This window comes from Ursus maritimus, unplaced genomic scaffold (assembly GCF_017311325.1).
Source record: "Ursus maritimus isolate PB19 unplaced genomic scaffold, ASM1731132v1 scaffold_30, whole genome shotgun sequence".
Lineage (NCBI taxonomy): Eukaryota > Metazoa > Chordata > Mammalia > Carnivora > Ursidae > Ursus > Ursus maritimus.
This window is the reverse complement of record NW_024425564.1, coordinates 26,901,364-26,917,830: the sequence shown is the minus strand read 5'-3', so window position 1 is coordinate 26,917,830 and position 16,467 is coordinate 26,901,364. Positions and strand designations below refer to the sequence as shown.

Here is a 16,467-nt window from a genome sequence, read left to right as displayed (position 1 = left end):
AGAAGCAGGCTCCTTGCTGAGCAGGGAGCCCGACGCGGGGCTTGATCCCAGGACCCCTTGATCATGACCTAAGCGGAAGGCAGACGCTTCACCAACTGAGCCACCCAGGGTTCCCTGTTTATCACTTGATCTGTTTAAGTGTATAATCATCAGAAGCTGTAAGAAGGAGTTTGTGGGCCAAATACAAAGTTAGAACGGTTCTCACAAGACTGCCCTTACTTCTGACACCAGTTACAAATTTGGGGGGCATCCCCAACCACCCTCAGTTTCGAGAATTCACTAGAAGGAGTCACAGAACTCATGGAAAGCTGTTATACTCACAGTTATAGGTTATCACAGAGAAAGGATACAGACTTCTATCAGCCAGGGAAGAGGCATATTGAAAGGAGTCTGGGGGGGCCCAAAGCTGCTGAGCTTCCAGGCACCTTCTCCCCAGGGAGCTGGGGGGTCTTGTCTCCTCTGGCCATGATGTGTCCGCAGGGAGTATTGCCCCCCAGGGAAATTCACTTGAGCCTTAGTGCCTAGAGTTTTTATGGGGGCTTCACCGCCTACCACCCGCAGGGCTGCTCTTTTGTCCCCAGACCCTCCCAGAGGTCGGGTGAATGGATACCTTTAATCCTGTGTTCCTCCAGAGGTCCGAACAGATACTGCCTGGCCCAAAACCCCCATCCTAGTAAATCACGTGGTTAGACAGTCTGGTGGCCAAGCCCCCAGGCAAACAGACATACTGCTATCAGACAGGACGTCCCAGAGGCCAGACCTGTCTTGGAGTTCGGTTAATCCTGCACTGCCTACCAGCAGATCCACTGTCCAATGCGAGAACGGGAACCCAGGTTCCTGTAGCAGATACACCAAGATCTTCATCTTGTTTCTGCCATTTGTGACCCACGTAACCTTAGGCAAGTCGCTTACACCCTGAGTCTGAGCGCCCTTGTCTCTGCCATGGAGTGATCGTAATATACTGGTTGTTACTTCTCTGAAAGGCATCACTCTAGCCTGCACTAAGAAAGCCCCAGTGACTTCTGTGATTCATGCTTTGCCCTGGGGTCTCAGGAGGTCTCAGGAGGTCTCAGGGCCTTTGTCGTCAAGAGGACTGAAAAATGGTACAGTATCCTAGAGACTGGAAAACAACCAGAAGAGGGAAAGCAAGAGAATGGAGAAATGCCTTGTTCGTTGAGGGATTATTCAGAAGCTCTCACTTTCCTTCCTTCCAGCCACATCAAGGGCACTGAATGCTTTGAGACCCCCTCAGAATGCCTTCGTGCCAGAAAGGCATTTTTCTAACTTGATGGAGATTTTCACCTTCTCTGTTCATAAACTTGGGCCGTCTGATCTCCCGGAGATCCAGCCCCTGGTGGCTACTAGAATCTGAGCCTCCTCCAGCTTCTGCTGGTGCTTTGCTCTGCGACGTGTAGCAGGACTGAGCAGAGTGTGTGCAAGGAGACAGCTGGCAGCCTTCCTGGGGGATGTGGAAAGAAGAGTCTGCATTTCTCCACCATGCCTTTTGGGAATTACTCATCCAAGAAGTATTGTGGAAAAGCAGGAGCAAGGGACCAAAACACTTACCCTTCACCAGGAAACGCCTGTAGCTTGAGTTTGGCAGCCCCCTTTCTGTTTATTCTCCTTGTGTGTGTTGAGTGGCTTGCACGCTCTTTGGTGCGAATGAGAACCTGTGCACTGGGGACTATTACAATCCCATCGATCAACTGAAGAAAGAAAATAAATGCTCAGATATCCGTGACTTTCTCTTTTACGTAAATCACAGGTGTGTGTGGGGGGGGGGAATCCAGATGTTTGAAAGGATTGATTGTTTGAAGGTAACTGTATTGATTTTATCCCAGGAGTGATGAGCGGCAGATGAGTGCAGCAACTGGGACTTCACAAGAAAGCCTTTGCCGCGTTAAAATTACGATGGCTACTATTTTATTGAGTGTGTACGTTATACCAGGGGCTGTGCATGTGCCCAATTAATTGGCAGAGACGTTAATTACAGCATGACACATTGTTGAAACACTCGCCTCCCTCAATGGGGCATGTGTGTAATTTAAGATTAAAATTACGTTAAAGGAGGGGCGCCTGGGTGGCACAGCGGTTAAGCGTCTGCCTTCGGCTCAGGGCGTGATCCCCGCGTTATGGGATCGAGCCCCACATCAGGCTCCTCCCTGTGAGCCTGCTTCTTCCTCTCCCACTCCCCCTGCTTGTGTTCCCTCTCTCACTGGCTGTCTCTATCTCTGTCGAATAAATAAATAAAATCTTTTTAAAAAAAATAAAATTACGTTAAAGGAGAAAATATATTACATAGGCAGTTAGGGGTGAAGCCAGATTTAGAACCTGTACCCTCCCCACCCACAGCTTATTCTTTTTATTATGCTCTGTCCTCCTTCTTATTGGTAGTAATAATAATATTGATATGTATCAATCAGTATTCATATAATATCATATGCATAATATTCCTTCCTATCAGTATTTGTGTAATAATATTAATATTTATCCTGATATCGTATATATGCCAACGGGTATGAATGCTTAATGAATTCTGTGGGGAGATATACCCATGGAGTGCTAAGAACATTAAATGAGAGTCAAAAAAAGACAGATGCTTGTCCTCCCAGCCCCGACTCTGTATTACTCTAGCCAGTTCTTTGCACCTGTCGCAGCAGCAGTGAAGGGGGCCAAGCGCCACTGCCCGCAGAACAGTTCATTCTAGGGCAAGGTGAGAGCCACCAAGTGAGGGGTTCAGCCAGAGTGTTGAACACACGGAGATTTGGGTGTCCCTGGGTAGCGCATCTCGTACCCAGGCTACCCGAGAGCAGAAAGGTATTTGCTTGTGTATTGAGCCAAGGAAGGTCTTGACAGAAGGGCATTTCCAGCTTTTCTTAAAAACTCAAACTCCACTGGACAATTCATTTGGGACCGGTTTCAATCCAGATGGTTATCCCTCCAAGTGATTATTTTTCCGTCTTGAGCCTTTCCAGGAATTCCAGCACGGGCAGGCTGCCAGGGGACACTGGCTCCCCAGATGCTGCAGTGACATTCCACGTGAGCCTATTTCCAGGGATAGCAGAGCCCAGCTGCGGGCTTTGCCCGCTCCCTCTTCTTTCACACATCCTGTCCTCCAGCATGCACGAACGTGGGCCGGGTCCCCGTGTGGTGGACCCCATCTGCAGGACAGATCTCCTGGTGTTTCCGTGGAGGGGGGCAGAACCCACTGAGAATACCCCCTGTCTCATGGTCGTCATGTTGGCTAGGAGCCGTAATGGCAGAAGCCAGGAATCTGAGTCAAGTTTCACCCAAATTCAGGGAAGGCTGTCTCTCCGTGTGGCTCGCAGCAGTAGCAAAGAGCGGAGCCCCACTTAGGCACGAGGGACACGACGGTGTTGCTGCTTGCCAGGGGGAGGAATTTAGCAGAAAAAGAACAGCCAGAGCAGCCGTGTGTCTTGAGGAATCCCCTCCGACATCTCGGTCGAGGCTTTCAACCAGAAGGATGACTCCGAGTCCCTCAGTGCTACGCCCAGCCAGGCAGCACCCAGATGCGGTGGTCTTCTTCGATCACTCCATTATGTTTAGTGATGGTACTTGTTACCACAAAAATCTATAGGTGAGGGGTGTCTGGGTGGCTCAGTCGGTTGAGCAGCCAGCTCTTGGTTTTGGCTCGGGTCATGATCTTAGGGTGGTGGGATCGAGTCCCGCGTCGGGCTCCACACTCAGCGCAGTCCACTTATCCCTCTCTCCCTTTTCTCACCCCTTTGCACTCTCTCTCTCTCATAAATAAATAAATAAAAGCTTTTAAAAAAAATCTATAGATGAACGGGCCCCCAAAACTATTGTTCACGGTGCCCCTGCTATGAAGAGCACGGCTGTTTCCTCTGCCTTTTCCTCGTCCTACTAAAAGCCCAGCTATCAGTGGTGGCAGATCCCTGTGTCCACAGCCAGTCCCCACCTCAAAGGGAAGCACTGTGCGGTGTGCATCGTGGCCATTGGTGGAGGGCACCTCCCCCTTGAGCGCAGACTTGAACTTGTTTTTTGTGATGCTGGATGGGGAGCAAGTGTGCTCGTGTCCAGGGTTCTGCATGTCCGAGCCACGTGGAGTGTCCTCTCGGGGGGCTCAGCTCTACTAAGACCCAGGCCAGAATTGGGTGGGTGGCATTGAGCTGGGTGTTGGGTGGTGCTGTGAGGTGACAAGATCCTGGTCTCTCCTCCTTAGTCACCCCGGGGCCGTGGCGCTGAATACCGCGTTGGCCACAGTCCATGATTAGCGCTGACTACGGTGTGCAGACTCCTTGGCTATCTTTCCCCCTCTTACCTCTCTGCGTCCTGTCTCTTCCCACGTGGAAGAGAAAGAGCTTTGCCATTGGGCTGCCATCTCCATGGTGTGTCCCAGTCCATCAGTCTGCCTAGCATCATGGTTGGAAAGAACAAGAAAGTCGTTTCCAGTGCTAGACCCCCTCTGACTCTGGGGCCTTACTCAAGCCTGTGTCCTCATGGAGGCACAAACCCCAAGAGTTTGTTGTGAGGGGTAAATAAGTTGAGTTTAGTTACTGAGTTCTTGGCATGTATTAGATGATCGATCAATGGAAGCCATTTGTATTCATTTCTTGGGGCCGCCATTACAAATGACCACAAATGTGGTATTTTATGAAACCTTAGAAACTTATCTCACAGTTCTGGGGGCCACATCTGGAGTCAAGATGTCCACAGGACAGTGCTCCCTCCAGAGGCTCTTAGGGAGGATCTGTCCTAGACTTCTCCATCCAGGGGGCTTCTGGTGTTCCTTGGCTTTGCGCCATATAACTCCACTATCTTGCCTGTGCGTCTCAGATCTTTCTCTGTCTTTCTCTTACAAGGAGATTAGTCATTGGATTTGGGGCTCACCTGGATAATCCAGGATCATCTCATCCTGAGATCCTTAATTACATTGCCTTTTTTCCAAATAAAGTCACACTCACCGGTTCCAGATGGACATACCTTTTGGGGGTCCCCTACCCTGTCTGATTAGTGATACAAATTAAGGGAAACACTTAGGTATTCTTCATGTCCTTAGGTACTTGTGTAGACTGTGGATGACAAGCTGTCATTCTTTGATGTTTCTCTTCAAGCTCTCTGCACTTCGGTGAAGGTCAAGATCCATGTCTAAGGATGCAGAGGAGAGAAGGGGGGGCCTTGTGTGTGTTGGGGTGAGGATATCAGCCTTTATGCAAAGTTGCACTCACCTCTCAAGCAGTCTCTGGCCTAGCGAGACCTGGGTGGGGCCCTCCATCCCCTTCTGAAGCTACCTCATGTTGGACCAAGAGACCTGCCCAGTGAAGCTCGGTGCTAGGCAGAGCAGAGAGGGCAAAGAAGCAGTTTTCATTGAGGACACAGCAAAAAGAAAATTGGAAACTAGGCGAGGCTTATAATAAGCAAGCCCCGTTGACACAGATAAAATCACAGTCTCAAAATCTTTGTGATGGGAAAAAATATAGAAGTAGGTGGCCTGAGCACCTGGAAGGACTAGCGGTCTGTGCCACCTATCAAGGACCATCAACTAGAGTCTCCAAACTCGGTCCCCATGGTTGGGGTGATGCAGGGATCCCTGCCTCATTAGGCAGCCCAGCCCATTCTTAATAGTTCTGATTACTTTCTGATTTTTACTGTACATACTCACGTAATGTTCCATTTTCCTGCCTTCCAGGGACAGCCCTTTATAGACCTGAGCATTGCATCTACAATCCAGCTTCTCCTGTACTTCCCCAAGCCATACATTCTCTGTTGGCTCCTCTGTTACTTGCCTGCCTTATGTCCAGACCACCCACTAACCCGACCATTCCACCCCAGACCCGCCCCACTGTGCCCTGACCCCTGGGACTACGGTTTTACCAACATATGATGTTGCAGTATTTATCCCTTTATTCTGAACATTGGGCTTTTATCAGTGAAGCTTGTAATTACTCCAGTCTTTCAGGCCCCATACCAAACTGTTGGTTCCTATTACGTGTACGATCAAACAAAAGATTCCTGGGCTCCTTCATTTGAACCAGTCTTAAGCCAGATCGCTCCAGCCCCTGCTATCAGATGAATTGAGCTATTGAAACCGAGGGCAGGCATTTACATGTATTCTCATGAATCTTAATTTTCTTGGTTTTGTGCCATCACTTCCAGCTTCTGAGGATATATAGGTTCCCCCCACTATCTGAAAGTAGAGCGTTCCTACGGAAACTCTTGTGCGCCAACATGATATTAAGTGAAGAAGCAATTATCATTAATTTACATGGAGAAGGTTTGAGCGTTCCCAGACCCCAAAATTAACCTCTCTTAGGCTTTTCTGATACCTCAGGACACATCTTGCTAACAGATGCACAAAATAAATCCAGATAAAGCCCAGATGCTGCAAGACACAGTTCAAACTATGGCGGCTTGATGCCGAGATGCTGGGTGTAGTTCCTAGAAAAGGCGCTTGGTGGCGCCACTCTCACAGCTCAGGATTCATGCTGCCTCTACAGTCCCTCCTGGCAAAACAGATGCAGAACGCTACCTTTGCTTTTAGCCTTTTTTTGTAAAAGCAAAATCCTCTTTGGATTTCTTTTGGTTCGCAAAAGCAGGTGCTAATGTACGTCTTTAGCAAAAGCAAAGTGTGTAACACAAACTTTCAAAAAGGGCAGGATCCCTGTATTTGACTATTAATTGCCGTGATACAGAAAGCTTCTCTTCCAGCTTTCCGTTGCCTCTAAACACGACAACAAAAACGCCAATAAAATGTAGAGCAGAATAGACTTAAAAACAGAGTTCTGGCATTCCATTTGCTCCACGTGGACATTGAACAGTTAAGGCCCACGGTACATACTAGAAAGGAAGTAAGTAGTTGATGAATGTGTGATCCCCTTCCCTCGGGGCATGCTTGTCCAATCAGCAGCGAAGGTATCTAATTGTACTTTCATCCAACACACCCTTCTCCATCCTGGAAGCCCCACGGATGACAGGGTTAGGCCTACTTTTAATATTTAACCTCAATCAAGCGCTTTCTGCAGCGCACAACACAGACCTTCCAGTTCAGCAGTAGCATAAAACAGAAAGGAAGATGGACACATTCAGGACTTAGAGAATCCTTGCTGTGCCCTGCTGACCTTGCCCATCAGGGCCAGATATTCTGTCTCCTAAATGCTCATACAGTCTTTCCAGAACTTACCCAAGCTCCTTGTCTGCATCTCTTCCTCTCTAACACTGAAACCGTGCCTCGTGAGTGGGATCCACTCAAACAGAGAAACTCACACCATGGGGTGTGCTAGGCAGACCAACCCAGTTTACTGCCATGCCTTTGGGGTGCCTTTTTAGGACTGTAGGTATCAAGCTCCAAGGAGTGGCTCCCACTCAAAGCAGTTCGTTGTTATTTACAAGATGGAGTCAGTGGGGACACATTCACACATCTGCCAGCTCAGAGGCGTCTCGTTTTCCCATCATTTCTGAAACAGCGTAAATCAATGGTAATGGGGGAAACTTTTTGAATTATAGCAGAGATGGAAGCGTGGGGCTTCTTTTGTTAAATTTTGTTTTTCTTCTTGGAGATGATGGAGTCATGTATCAAAGTGATGATATCGGCTTTTTTTTAAGTGTTTCCCTATACTTTTTGAAGACACAAAAAACCAGAAGACAAGGAGCATTCATTACTTAGAACTACGTGGAGTCTAAGTGACCCCAAAATAAACTCGTGAATATTCCTGAAATATTAGCTGCTTATCTCCAAGGCTCCATCCACTCTGCATTTGGATATACAGCACCCAGTTTCATTTCTCAGAAACTACTCCATCAGAAAGAGAGGCTAGAGATGTTTAATTTGTTGAGGAGCTGATGATTAGAAAATTTAATCTCATACCTGAGGTTCTGAAACCTTTCTGTGAATATGAATCATCTGGAGATCTAGTTAAAATGCAGATTCTAAATCAGGAGGGCTGGGGGGGGCATGAGATCCTGCATTTCTAGAGCTCCTGGGGGGGGGTTGGGGGGGACTGGCATTGCTAGTCTCAGGACGCACTTTGGAGAGCAAGGCCTTTATGCCACTGAGCTAAATTTTAAAGAGAGAGAGAGAGAGAGAGAAATGTAGACATAGAGACAGTTAAGATGAGTGCATTCACAACAGAGATTCTCAGGCAAACCCTGTGTAAGTTTGCCTTGATTCATCGAGTACCTTTCTCAATAATAATGTTTGCACAATGGGATCTGCATATGGGGTTCTTTGGTAGCTTAGTGTTTGGAAGAACTCTTTCTGTTGTTCATCCAGAAGTGAGCTCCCCAGGGGCCCCGGTGAACCGCTGGTGTTTTTCAGCCCCAAGAAGGTAATTAGGGACACTAAGGCCATTTGTCTGCAGCTAGAAAGAGACCCTAAAAGCAAAAATCCTACTCTCCTTTTCTCTTCTTCTCTTTTTTGTATCTCTTTCTCTCCCCCTTCCTTTTTTACCCTTCTGTGCTATTCCACCTTCAAAATATACCTCTCCCTTATTTCAATGCCATTTCAATGCCGTGAATAATCAAACAGCCTTCGAGAGACCTGGTGGCAAACTGTGGCGCCCTCTGGTGGTTCTCTGAAATACAGCGACTCAATCCCTCCCCTCACAGTGCTTCTCCTTGATGGGAGATCCAGATAGGACAGAGCGGGTGAGCATAGAGAAGGGACACATGCCCCCAGAATTAGAGAGCCCCTGTCTCCTCCAAGCTGCACTGGTAAATAGGAGACATGTTCCTTCTAAATGTAGCGGGAGGATAGATTGAAATTTTTTATCAGTCGGGCCCTAGTTTTTCCAGCTCCTGGGTTAATCTCTGGATCCTGGATTAATCATAAGTATTATCTGGAAAAGATGTTCATCAGTGGATCGTTTTTCAGAAGAATGAATTTGAATCTGTGCATTAAGGCCAATATATCTTAGTGGTCCATTAGCAGAAGACCAGCCCTGGAGTCTCTAAAGGGACCTTTAGGACCAGCTAAGCCAGTGTCTCTCAAATGAACACTATAAATAAACCAAGTCACTACTGAGAACCAAGTCAGCATTCCTTTTCAGATTCACTAAAGCTGGGCTCTTTAAAAAGTACCTTCAGAGGGGTTTTCTAGTTTTGTATATTGTGCATTTGGTTGTACAGGCAATTTTACATTTGCATTGCTAATGGACCTCTTCTGAATGTGTTTGACATTTTGCTTGGCTTTGAAAGGACTTTAATGCTGCTGCTTTTTCTTCCCTCGAGCTGCCTTGGGCTAATTAACCTATTCCCTTACTGGCTGGGCCTACTATATGCAAATGTTCTCATTTTGGATTCTGACATATCACTCTTGCATGAACATCCCTAATGAAATCCTGTGGGGTTTTATTGGAGCAGTGCTGCTGTGGAACCAGCAGGGGGCGCATGGACCAGTTTGCTTTGAGCAGATCTCCTAAATGACTTCTTTGCTACTTGGTCTGGGAATGTGGGAGCTTATACAATTGTTTCTTAAGTGACTCTTGAAATCTAAAGATAAAAGATCATTGTCAGTACTTTTTAAGCAGCCAGAAGGGGCCACTGATTTTTATAATTTTGTAGTTTAATTTTGTTCTGTCATTGTTTTGAAAATAGCACTGGGGTGCCTGGGTGGCTCTGTTTAAGCCCCCGACTCTTGATTTTGGCTCAGCTCAGGATCTCAGGGTGCAGAGATCAAGCCCTGAGGCAGGCTCCGCGCTGAGTGGGGTGTCTGCTTGAGGATTCTCTCTCTCTCCCTTTCCTCTGCCCTTCACCCCGCTCACACACTCATGCTCTCTCTCTCTAAAATAAATAAATAAATCTTTTTAAAAAACAGTACTTATCACTATAAAAAAGAAGAGAAATAGCACTGTCATCCTGATTGATTTGCAAATGCTGTGTGTAAATTATGTGCTGCACTGTTTATAAAAGAAGGCTGTGCAGAACACAGTTCTTTTGGACTTCTAAAAGCCCTAGGTCAGGAGGGCAAATAATTGACATTACTCCTTCAACACAGCTATTTCTCCAGCATTAATGTCCTAGATCTCTTCCCTTTTCCATCCCAGTCTTTATTTTTTTTAATGATTTTATTTATTATTTGAGACAAAGATGGAGAGAGACAGAGCACGACTGGTGGGGAGGAGGCAGAGGGAGAGGGAGAAGCAGACTTTCTGCTGAGCAAGGAGGCCGATGCGGGACTTGATCCCAAGACCCTGAGACCATGACCTGAGACCGAGCTGAAGGCAGACACTTAACTTACTGAGCCACCCAGGCGCCCCTCCGTCCCAGTCTTTAAAGTGCCTCTCTTGTCACATGACAAATCCTGTTGTTACTGAAATGACCTTTGACATTGAGACACCGAATTTATACACTTTCACCTCATACATACCTGGATCACAACCATTAAGGATGGGGACTTCCTTTTGTGTCATGTGCCCTTTTATGGTGACATTCAGTGATCCTGCTGAAGCAAGAGCAGCAAGGACCACTAAATCATGGACCCAAACAAAAGTTACCATTGGTTGGGGGGGAGAAGCTGGTGCAGGCAGAGAGGAAAAAGGAAAGAGGCCATGTTACAGTAGGGATGTCGCCATTGCTTGGGTGTCGACAAGGTTCAGGTGCAGAAGTCTGCTGTCTTGTTGTGTTTGCTCGCAAGAGCATTTGGAGAAATGCCAAAACCCCCCAGGGCCTGACATTCCCAAAGCCTGATGCCCAGGCCCCAGGATCCCAGCACACCACACTGCTCCTGTCTACAGCTGCTGCCGGTAGGAGGCACTCACACCTGCTGCTTGTTAGCCCGGTTCCTGTTGGTGCCATTGATGTTCAGCCTGTTGCCAGTGGGCATCCATGTGCCCACAGTCATGGTAACTCGGGGCTCACTGGTCACTGAGGGACTGAGATGTGTGTCCATAACACCTGGCTCCCAGCCCACGATTTACAGATCCAGGGTTAAGCCACGGTCTGACTGATCTGAAAGAGGTTTCATCTCTAGGGTTAGTGGTGGGTTGGCCCTTTCCAAGGAGAAAGGGCAGTGTGAAGAGAAAACTCAGAGACTACCTGGAAAAAAAGAAAGAGGAATGAAAGGAGCATGTGAAAGAACCTTCGATGCATCCGCCCTATTAGCGCATTCTTATTCTTGTTTTTAACCATAACCATATTCAGTTTTTAACTGTCTCGCAGATTCTTTTGGCTTTCTGTTACCATATGAGTAGCTGTACTGGGAATTCTTTGGAAACTTGTAGAGCAAAAGATTATTTTTGGCTGCCTCTGCTGAGTTGGCATGTGTACTCTGTGTGTGTGTGTGTGTGTGTGTGTGTGTGTGTGTGAGGGAAGAGGGAATGGTTGTGGATTGAGTATGGACCCAGAGTCAGGCAGAACTTGTGAGTAGTAGCTCTGGTAGATGAGGCTTCAGACCTTATGCCCAAAGACCACTCAGGATCCCCACTCTCCACCTGCTCCTTCCCAGCACCTGCATCTGAGGCTGACTTTCCCTGATGTCACCCTCCCTGTGGGCTTCATTTGATTTTCCAGCAAGGGAAAGAAGAGATGAGGAAGGGATCAGCATTTCTGAAAAGGAAATTTAGGAAATAAATAATCTACCCTCTAAGAAGAAAAGAAAAAAGGGAGAGAGGGTATTGAGAAACAGGTCTTAGGAGATGCAGATGGTCTTAGGGGAGTTGTTAATGCCATGAAAAGGCATCTGCTGTGGGGCGCCAGGGTGGCTCGGTCAGTTCAGCATCTGACTTTTGATCTCAGCTCAGGTCTTGATCTCAGGGTCGTGAGTTCAAGCATGGTGTTGGGCTCCATGCTAAGCTGGAGTAGACTTTTTTAAAAAATTAAAAAACGAAAAGAAGAAGGCATCTGCTTGAAGGTTTTGAGTGCTCGATATCTTCCTGAGGGCCAGTGTTTTCTGTGCCTTCACGTTGGGGCTCTCATCAGGTTTTGGGAATTCACGGTGAAGCCAGAGGCCGAGTTTCAGTCTGATATTTTGATTTCCTTTTCCTCCTTCCCTTCCTCCTACCTTGCCTCTTCCCCTCGTCCCCACCCTCTTCCTTTTTCCCAGATTCCAGAGCTGCTGCCGGAGGATCGCACCCACGGGGAGATGATTCCTCATGAAGAGCCTGGATCCCCTGCAGAAATCAAATGTGACTTTCCATGTATCAGACTAAAACCAGAGCCAGCCAGACAGTGAAACAGTCACCGTGGAGGGGGGACGGCGAAAAATGAAATCCAACCAAGAGCGGAGCAACGAATGCCTGCCTCCCAAGAAGCGCGAGATCCCCGCCACCAGCCGGCCTTCCGAGGAGAAGGCGGCCGTGCCGCCGAGCGACAACCACCGGGCGGAGGCCGTGGCATGGCTGCCGGGCAACCCCGGTGGCCGCACCCACGGGGGCGGCAGGCACGGCCCGGCGGGGACTTCAGTGGAGCTCGGTTTACAACAGGGAATAGGTTTACACAAAGCGCTGTCCACGGGGCTGGACTACTCCCCACCCAGCGCGCCCAGGTCTGTCCCGGCGACCAGCACGCTGCCCGCGGCGTACCCTCCCCCGCAGTCCGGGACGCCGGTGTCCCCCGTGCAGTACGCTCACCTGCCACACACCTTCCAGTTCATCGGGTCCTCCCAGTACAGCGGGCCCTACGCCGGGTTCATCCCTTCACAGCTGATCTCCCCGACGGCCAGCCCCGTCACCAGTGCCGTGGCCTCTGCTGCGGGGGCCACCACTCCATCCCAGCGCTCGCAGCTGGAGGCCTATTCCACTCTGCTGGCCAACATGGGCAGTCTGAGCCAAGCCTCAGGACACAAGGCTGAGCCGCCGCCGCCCCAGCAGCAGCAGCAGCAGCAGCAGCACCTGGGCAGGACGCCGGGCCTCATCACCCCGGGGTCCCCCCCACCCACCCAGCAGAACCAGTACGTCCACATCTCCAGCTCTCCGCAGAGCGCCGGGCGCACGGCCTCTCCTCCGGCCATCCCCGTCCACCTCCACCCGCACCAGACGATGATCCCACACACGCTCACCCTGGGGCCCTCCCCCCAGGTCGTAGTGCAATACACCGACTCCGGCAGCCACTTCGTGCCGCGCGAGGCCGCCAAGAAAGCCGAGAGCGGCAGGCTACAGCAGGCCATGCAGGCCAAGGAGCTCCTGAACGGGGAGGTGGAGAAGGGCCGGAGGTACGGGGCCCCGAGCTCAGCCGACCTGGGCCTGGTGAAGGCCGGCAAGTCCCTTCCTCACCCGTACGAGTCCAGGCACGTGGTGGTCCACCCCAGCGCCGCCGAGTATGGCGGCCGGGACTCCTCGGGGGTCCGGACCTCTGTGATGGTCCTGCCCACCAGCAACACACCTGCCGCGGACCTGGAGGTGCAGCAGGTCACGCACCGGGAGGCCTCCCCCTCCACCCTCAACGACAAAAGCGGCCTGCACCTGGGGAAGCCCGGGCACCGGTCCTACGCGCTATCACCCCAACAGGCTCTGGGCCCCGAAGGCGTGAAGGCCGCCGCCGTCGCCACGCTGTCCCCCCACACGGTCATCCAGACCACACACAGCGCTTCAGAGCCACTCCCGGTGGGCCTGCCGGCCACCGCCTTCTACGCGGGGACGCAGGCGCCGGTCATCGGCTACCTGAGCAGCCAGCAGCAAGCGATCACGTACGCTGGCAGCCTGCCCCAGCACCTGGTGATCCCCGGCACGCAGCCCCTGCTCATCCCGGTGGGCAGCGCCGACGTGGAGGGGTCGGGGGCAGCCCCCGCCATAGCCACGTCGTCGCCCCAGTTCGCTGCCATGCCTCACACGTTCGTCACCACCGCCCTTCCCAAGAGCGAGAACTTCAGCCCGGAGGCCCTGGTCACGCAGGCCGCCTACCCCGCCATGGTGCAGGCCCAGATCCACCTGCCCGTGGTGCAGTCGGTGGCGTCCCCCGCCGCGGCGCCCCCCACACTGCCCCCCTACTTCATGAAAGGCTCCATCATCCAGTTGGCCAACGGGGAGCTCAAGAAGGTAGAGGACCTCAAGACGGAAGACTTCATCCAGAGTGCCGAGATCAGCAGCGATCTGAAGATCGACTCCAGCACGGTGGAGAGGATCGAGGATAGCCACCACCCCGGCGTGGCCGTGATCCAGTTTGCCGTGGGGGAGCACCGAGCACAGGTAATGTTCACCCCCCCCGCCCAGATAGGGGCACCCACCATGCCGCTGTCACCATTCTCCTGGCAAGATGAGTGTCTCCCAAGAGGCAGACCCGAATGTGCTATGGGGAGAGTTCAGGGTCTTCATTTATATCCAGACTGTAGACCCATCCTCTTTTCCATCCAGGTTCTGTGAGAGAGGTAAGCCCCAGTGCATCCGCTGTTTGTAACGAATTCACTTCCGTACTCCTATAGACTGGGGCTAGTAAGGTACCATCCTCTGTAGGATTCAGAAAATCACCACTCAAGATATATATATATTTTTTATACTATGGCTTAGATGAGGAACCCTGATGGAGAAACGCTGCAGGGCTCCAGGCCCTTGGAGGGGTCATTGTGCCCTTTTTAGCTCTCAGGAAAAGACCGTGCTGGTCAGGATGGGGACATGAGATAGATGGTTACAGTCACCCCATCCCGTTCCAATGTCTGTGTTTTAAAATGTAGGTGCTGTTATCATTTAGGGGTGGTGAGGCCGACAGTTGAGAACACAGCTGCCATTGAAACTCAAGATCCCAAAAAGACAGGGCGGGCCATGCGGGGCTGCATGGGGAAGCACCAGGGTCAGTCAGGAGACAGAGGGGACCAGGAGGGAACACGGCCAAGAGCCTATATGGTGGTTTCCATGAGAAGCGGTGAGCGACATGGGGTAAGCAGGCCGAGGATTGGCTGGCATGAATAATTTCTGGGGGCTCTGGGCACAGGGGCTGTCCCTGGGTGTCTGGTACCTGGGCCTGGGGTGATGAGGGCAGGTGGACAGTGGCCCAGAGGTGAGAACCCAGTGGAGGAGGTGGTTGGGGAATGTGGGCGTTTGGTGTGCCTGTGAAGATCTCTCTCCCAGGGAAGGAATTAGCTATCCGTGGGAGGGGCAGTCCCTCCAGAGTCAGCAAGGCTCCAAGATACCAAAGCCTCAGAGTGTAGAAAATCGCAGGCCTGATTAACATCGTCTGGGAGTCCTAGGTGATGTCCTGAGCATGTAGTAAATAGGAACCCCAAGGGGTAAGGTGCAGTCAAGGTCACTTCTGTTAAAGCCTAGAAGTATTATTAACTCTATGAATTTTCACGGTCTTCTTCAGTCCAGTCTTGTACGGTGTCTTAAATCACTTGAACGCTTCTATTCCACAGCTCATTTATAGAAAACAGCACTTTCCCTGTCCAGGTGGCTTGGAGACAAACAGGTCTGGCCCCCAGGCTGGGGGCTTCCTGGCTCTCGAGCCCTGAGCCCCGCTCTCCTGGGAATGTTTCCACGGAGGGCTTTGAAAAACCCCAAAGTGACAGCGCATCCTTCAAGTTGGAGTTGAGAACGGTCATGGCATAGGTGATGTTTGGGTAAACAAAACGAAAGAAAAACTAGTTAATGGTGTGGACTGTTTTGAGGGTATTTTTAAGACATCAAGTTGCAGGGGAGGGGGGATTTTCCAGTGTTTTCCAGAAGTGCTTGTGAATGACCAGATGTGGGGTCTCACACAATGTCGGAGGGCCTGCCCTGCCAAGAGCTTTTTGCCCCCCTTTGTTCTGGTGCAGGGTCACCATCGGCTTACAGTCTTTGGTAAGATCCCAGAAAGAGTTCTCGAAGTTCAGATTTAAAAAAAAAAAAAAGCAAAAATCAGGATTTTTTTTTTTTTAAGTGGTAGCTTTATTTCGAGTTCCCTGCCGGGAGGTACTGCTCGCTCCTGCCTGCCTGCGTGGGTTGGAGGTGGGCACGGGTGGAAGGGAAACGAGTTGTCTTTAGCAAAGTGGTCTTCTAACAGATTCCAGGCAAAGCATGGAAAAGAAGAATGAAAGTGCGTTTTTGCATGGCCCCTTCCGCCCTTCAAGCGTTCCTGTGAACGGGGCCAGGCACGGGAAGAGGTGTTATTTCCAGAGCTGCTGGTTGCTTACCCGCACCTCTTTTTGCCCTGAGAATACAGAACAGCTCTGGGGGCAGGCAACCTCTCCAAGACCCTGGCAGCCTCGTGGACGTGAGCTTGCCAGGCCTCTCAAGGTCGCAGGTGGACCCGGCGTTCTGGAAAGCCAGCCTCTCCCTGTGTTTTCCCGGCTCCATACTTTGCACCGTGGATGCTTGAATGATAGAGTAACCGGCTTCCCCGGGAGGGCTCCTTTCCTTCCGCAGCCAGACCACGAGTCTCTGCTGACAGCCGAGGTGCAAATGAGAAGGTGGAATGGTTGTCACGGCCTGTTCGCAGGTCTGTCAGGGCGGCCCGCGTGGGGGCGCCGCATGCTGGGGAGGGCTGTCGCCTGCTAAAAAGGTGGCTGGGGGTTTAAGCTGGGAAAACAAAAAGTGCACGGCCCCGACACGGCCCGTGATTCGTCACTTTACCCAGAAGCCTATC

General features: G+C 50.7%; 1 protein-coding gene across 5 annotated transcripts in view; it reads left to right on the top strand.

The window, feature by feature from the left end:
* The window catches only part of ATXN1 (ataxin 1), a 389,590-nt gene that overhangs the window by 360,181 nt on the left and 12,942 nt on the right, over positions 1–16,467 (top strand). For all 5 annotated transcript variants that reach the window (XM_040645080.1, XM_040645078.1, XM_040645079.1 and 2 more), the window contains one exon: positions 12,020–14,099. In XM_040645080.1, the coding sequence (XP_040501014.1) occupies positions 12,180–14,099 (1,920 nt within the window). In that variant the 5' untranslated portion in view covers positions 12,020–12,179. The remainder of the gene's footprint in view (positions 1–12,019; positions 14,100–16,467) is intronic.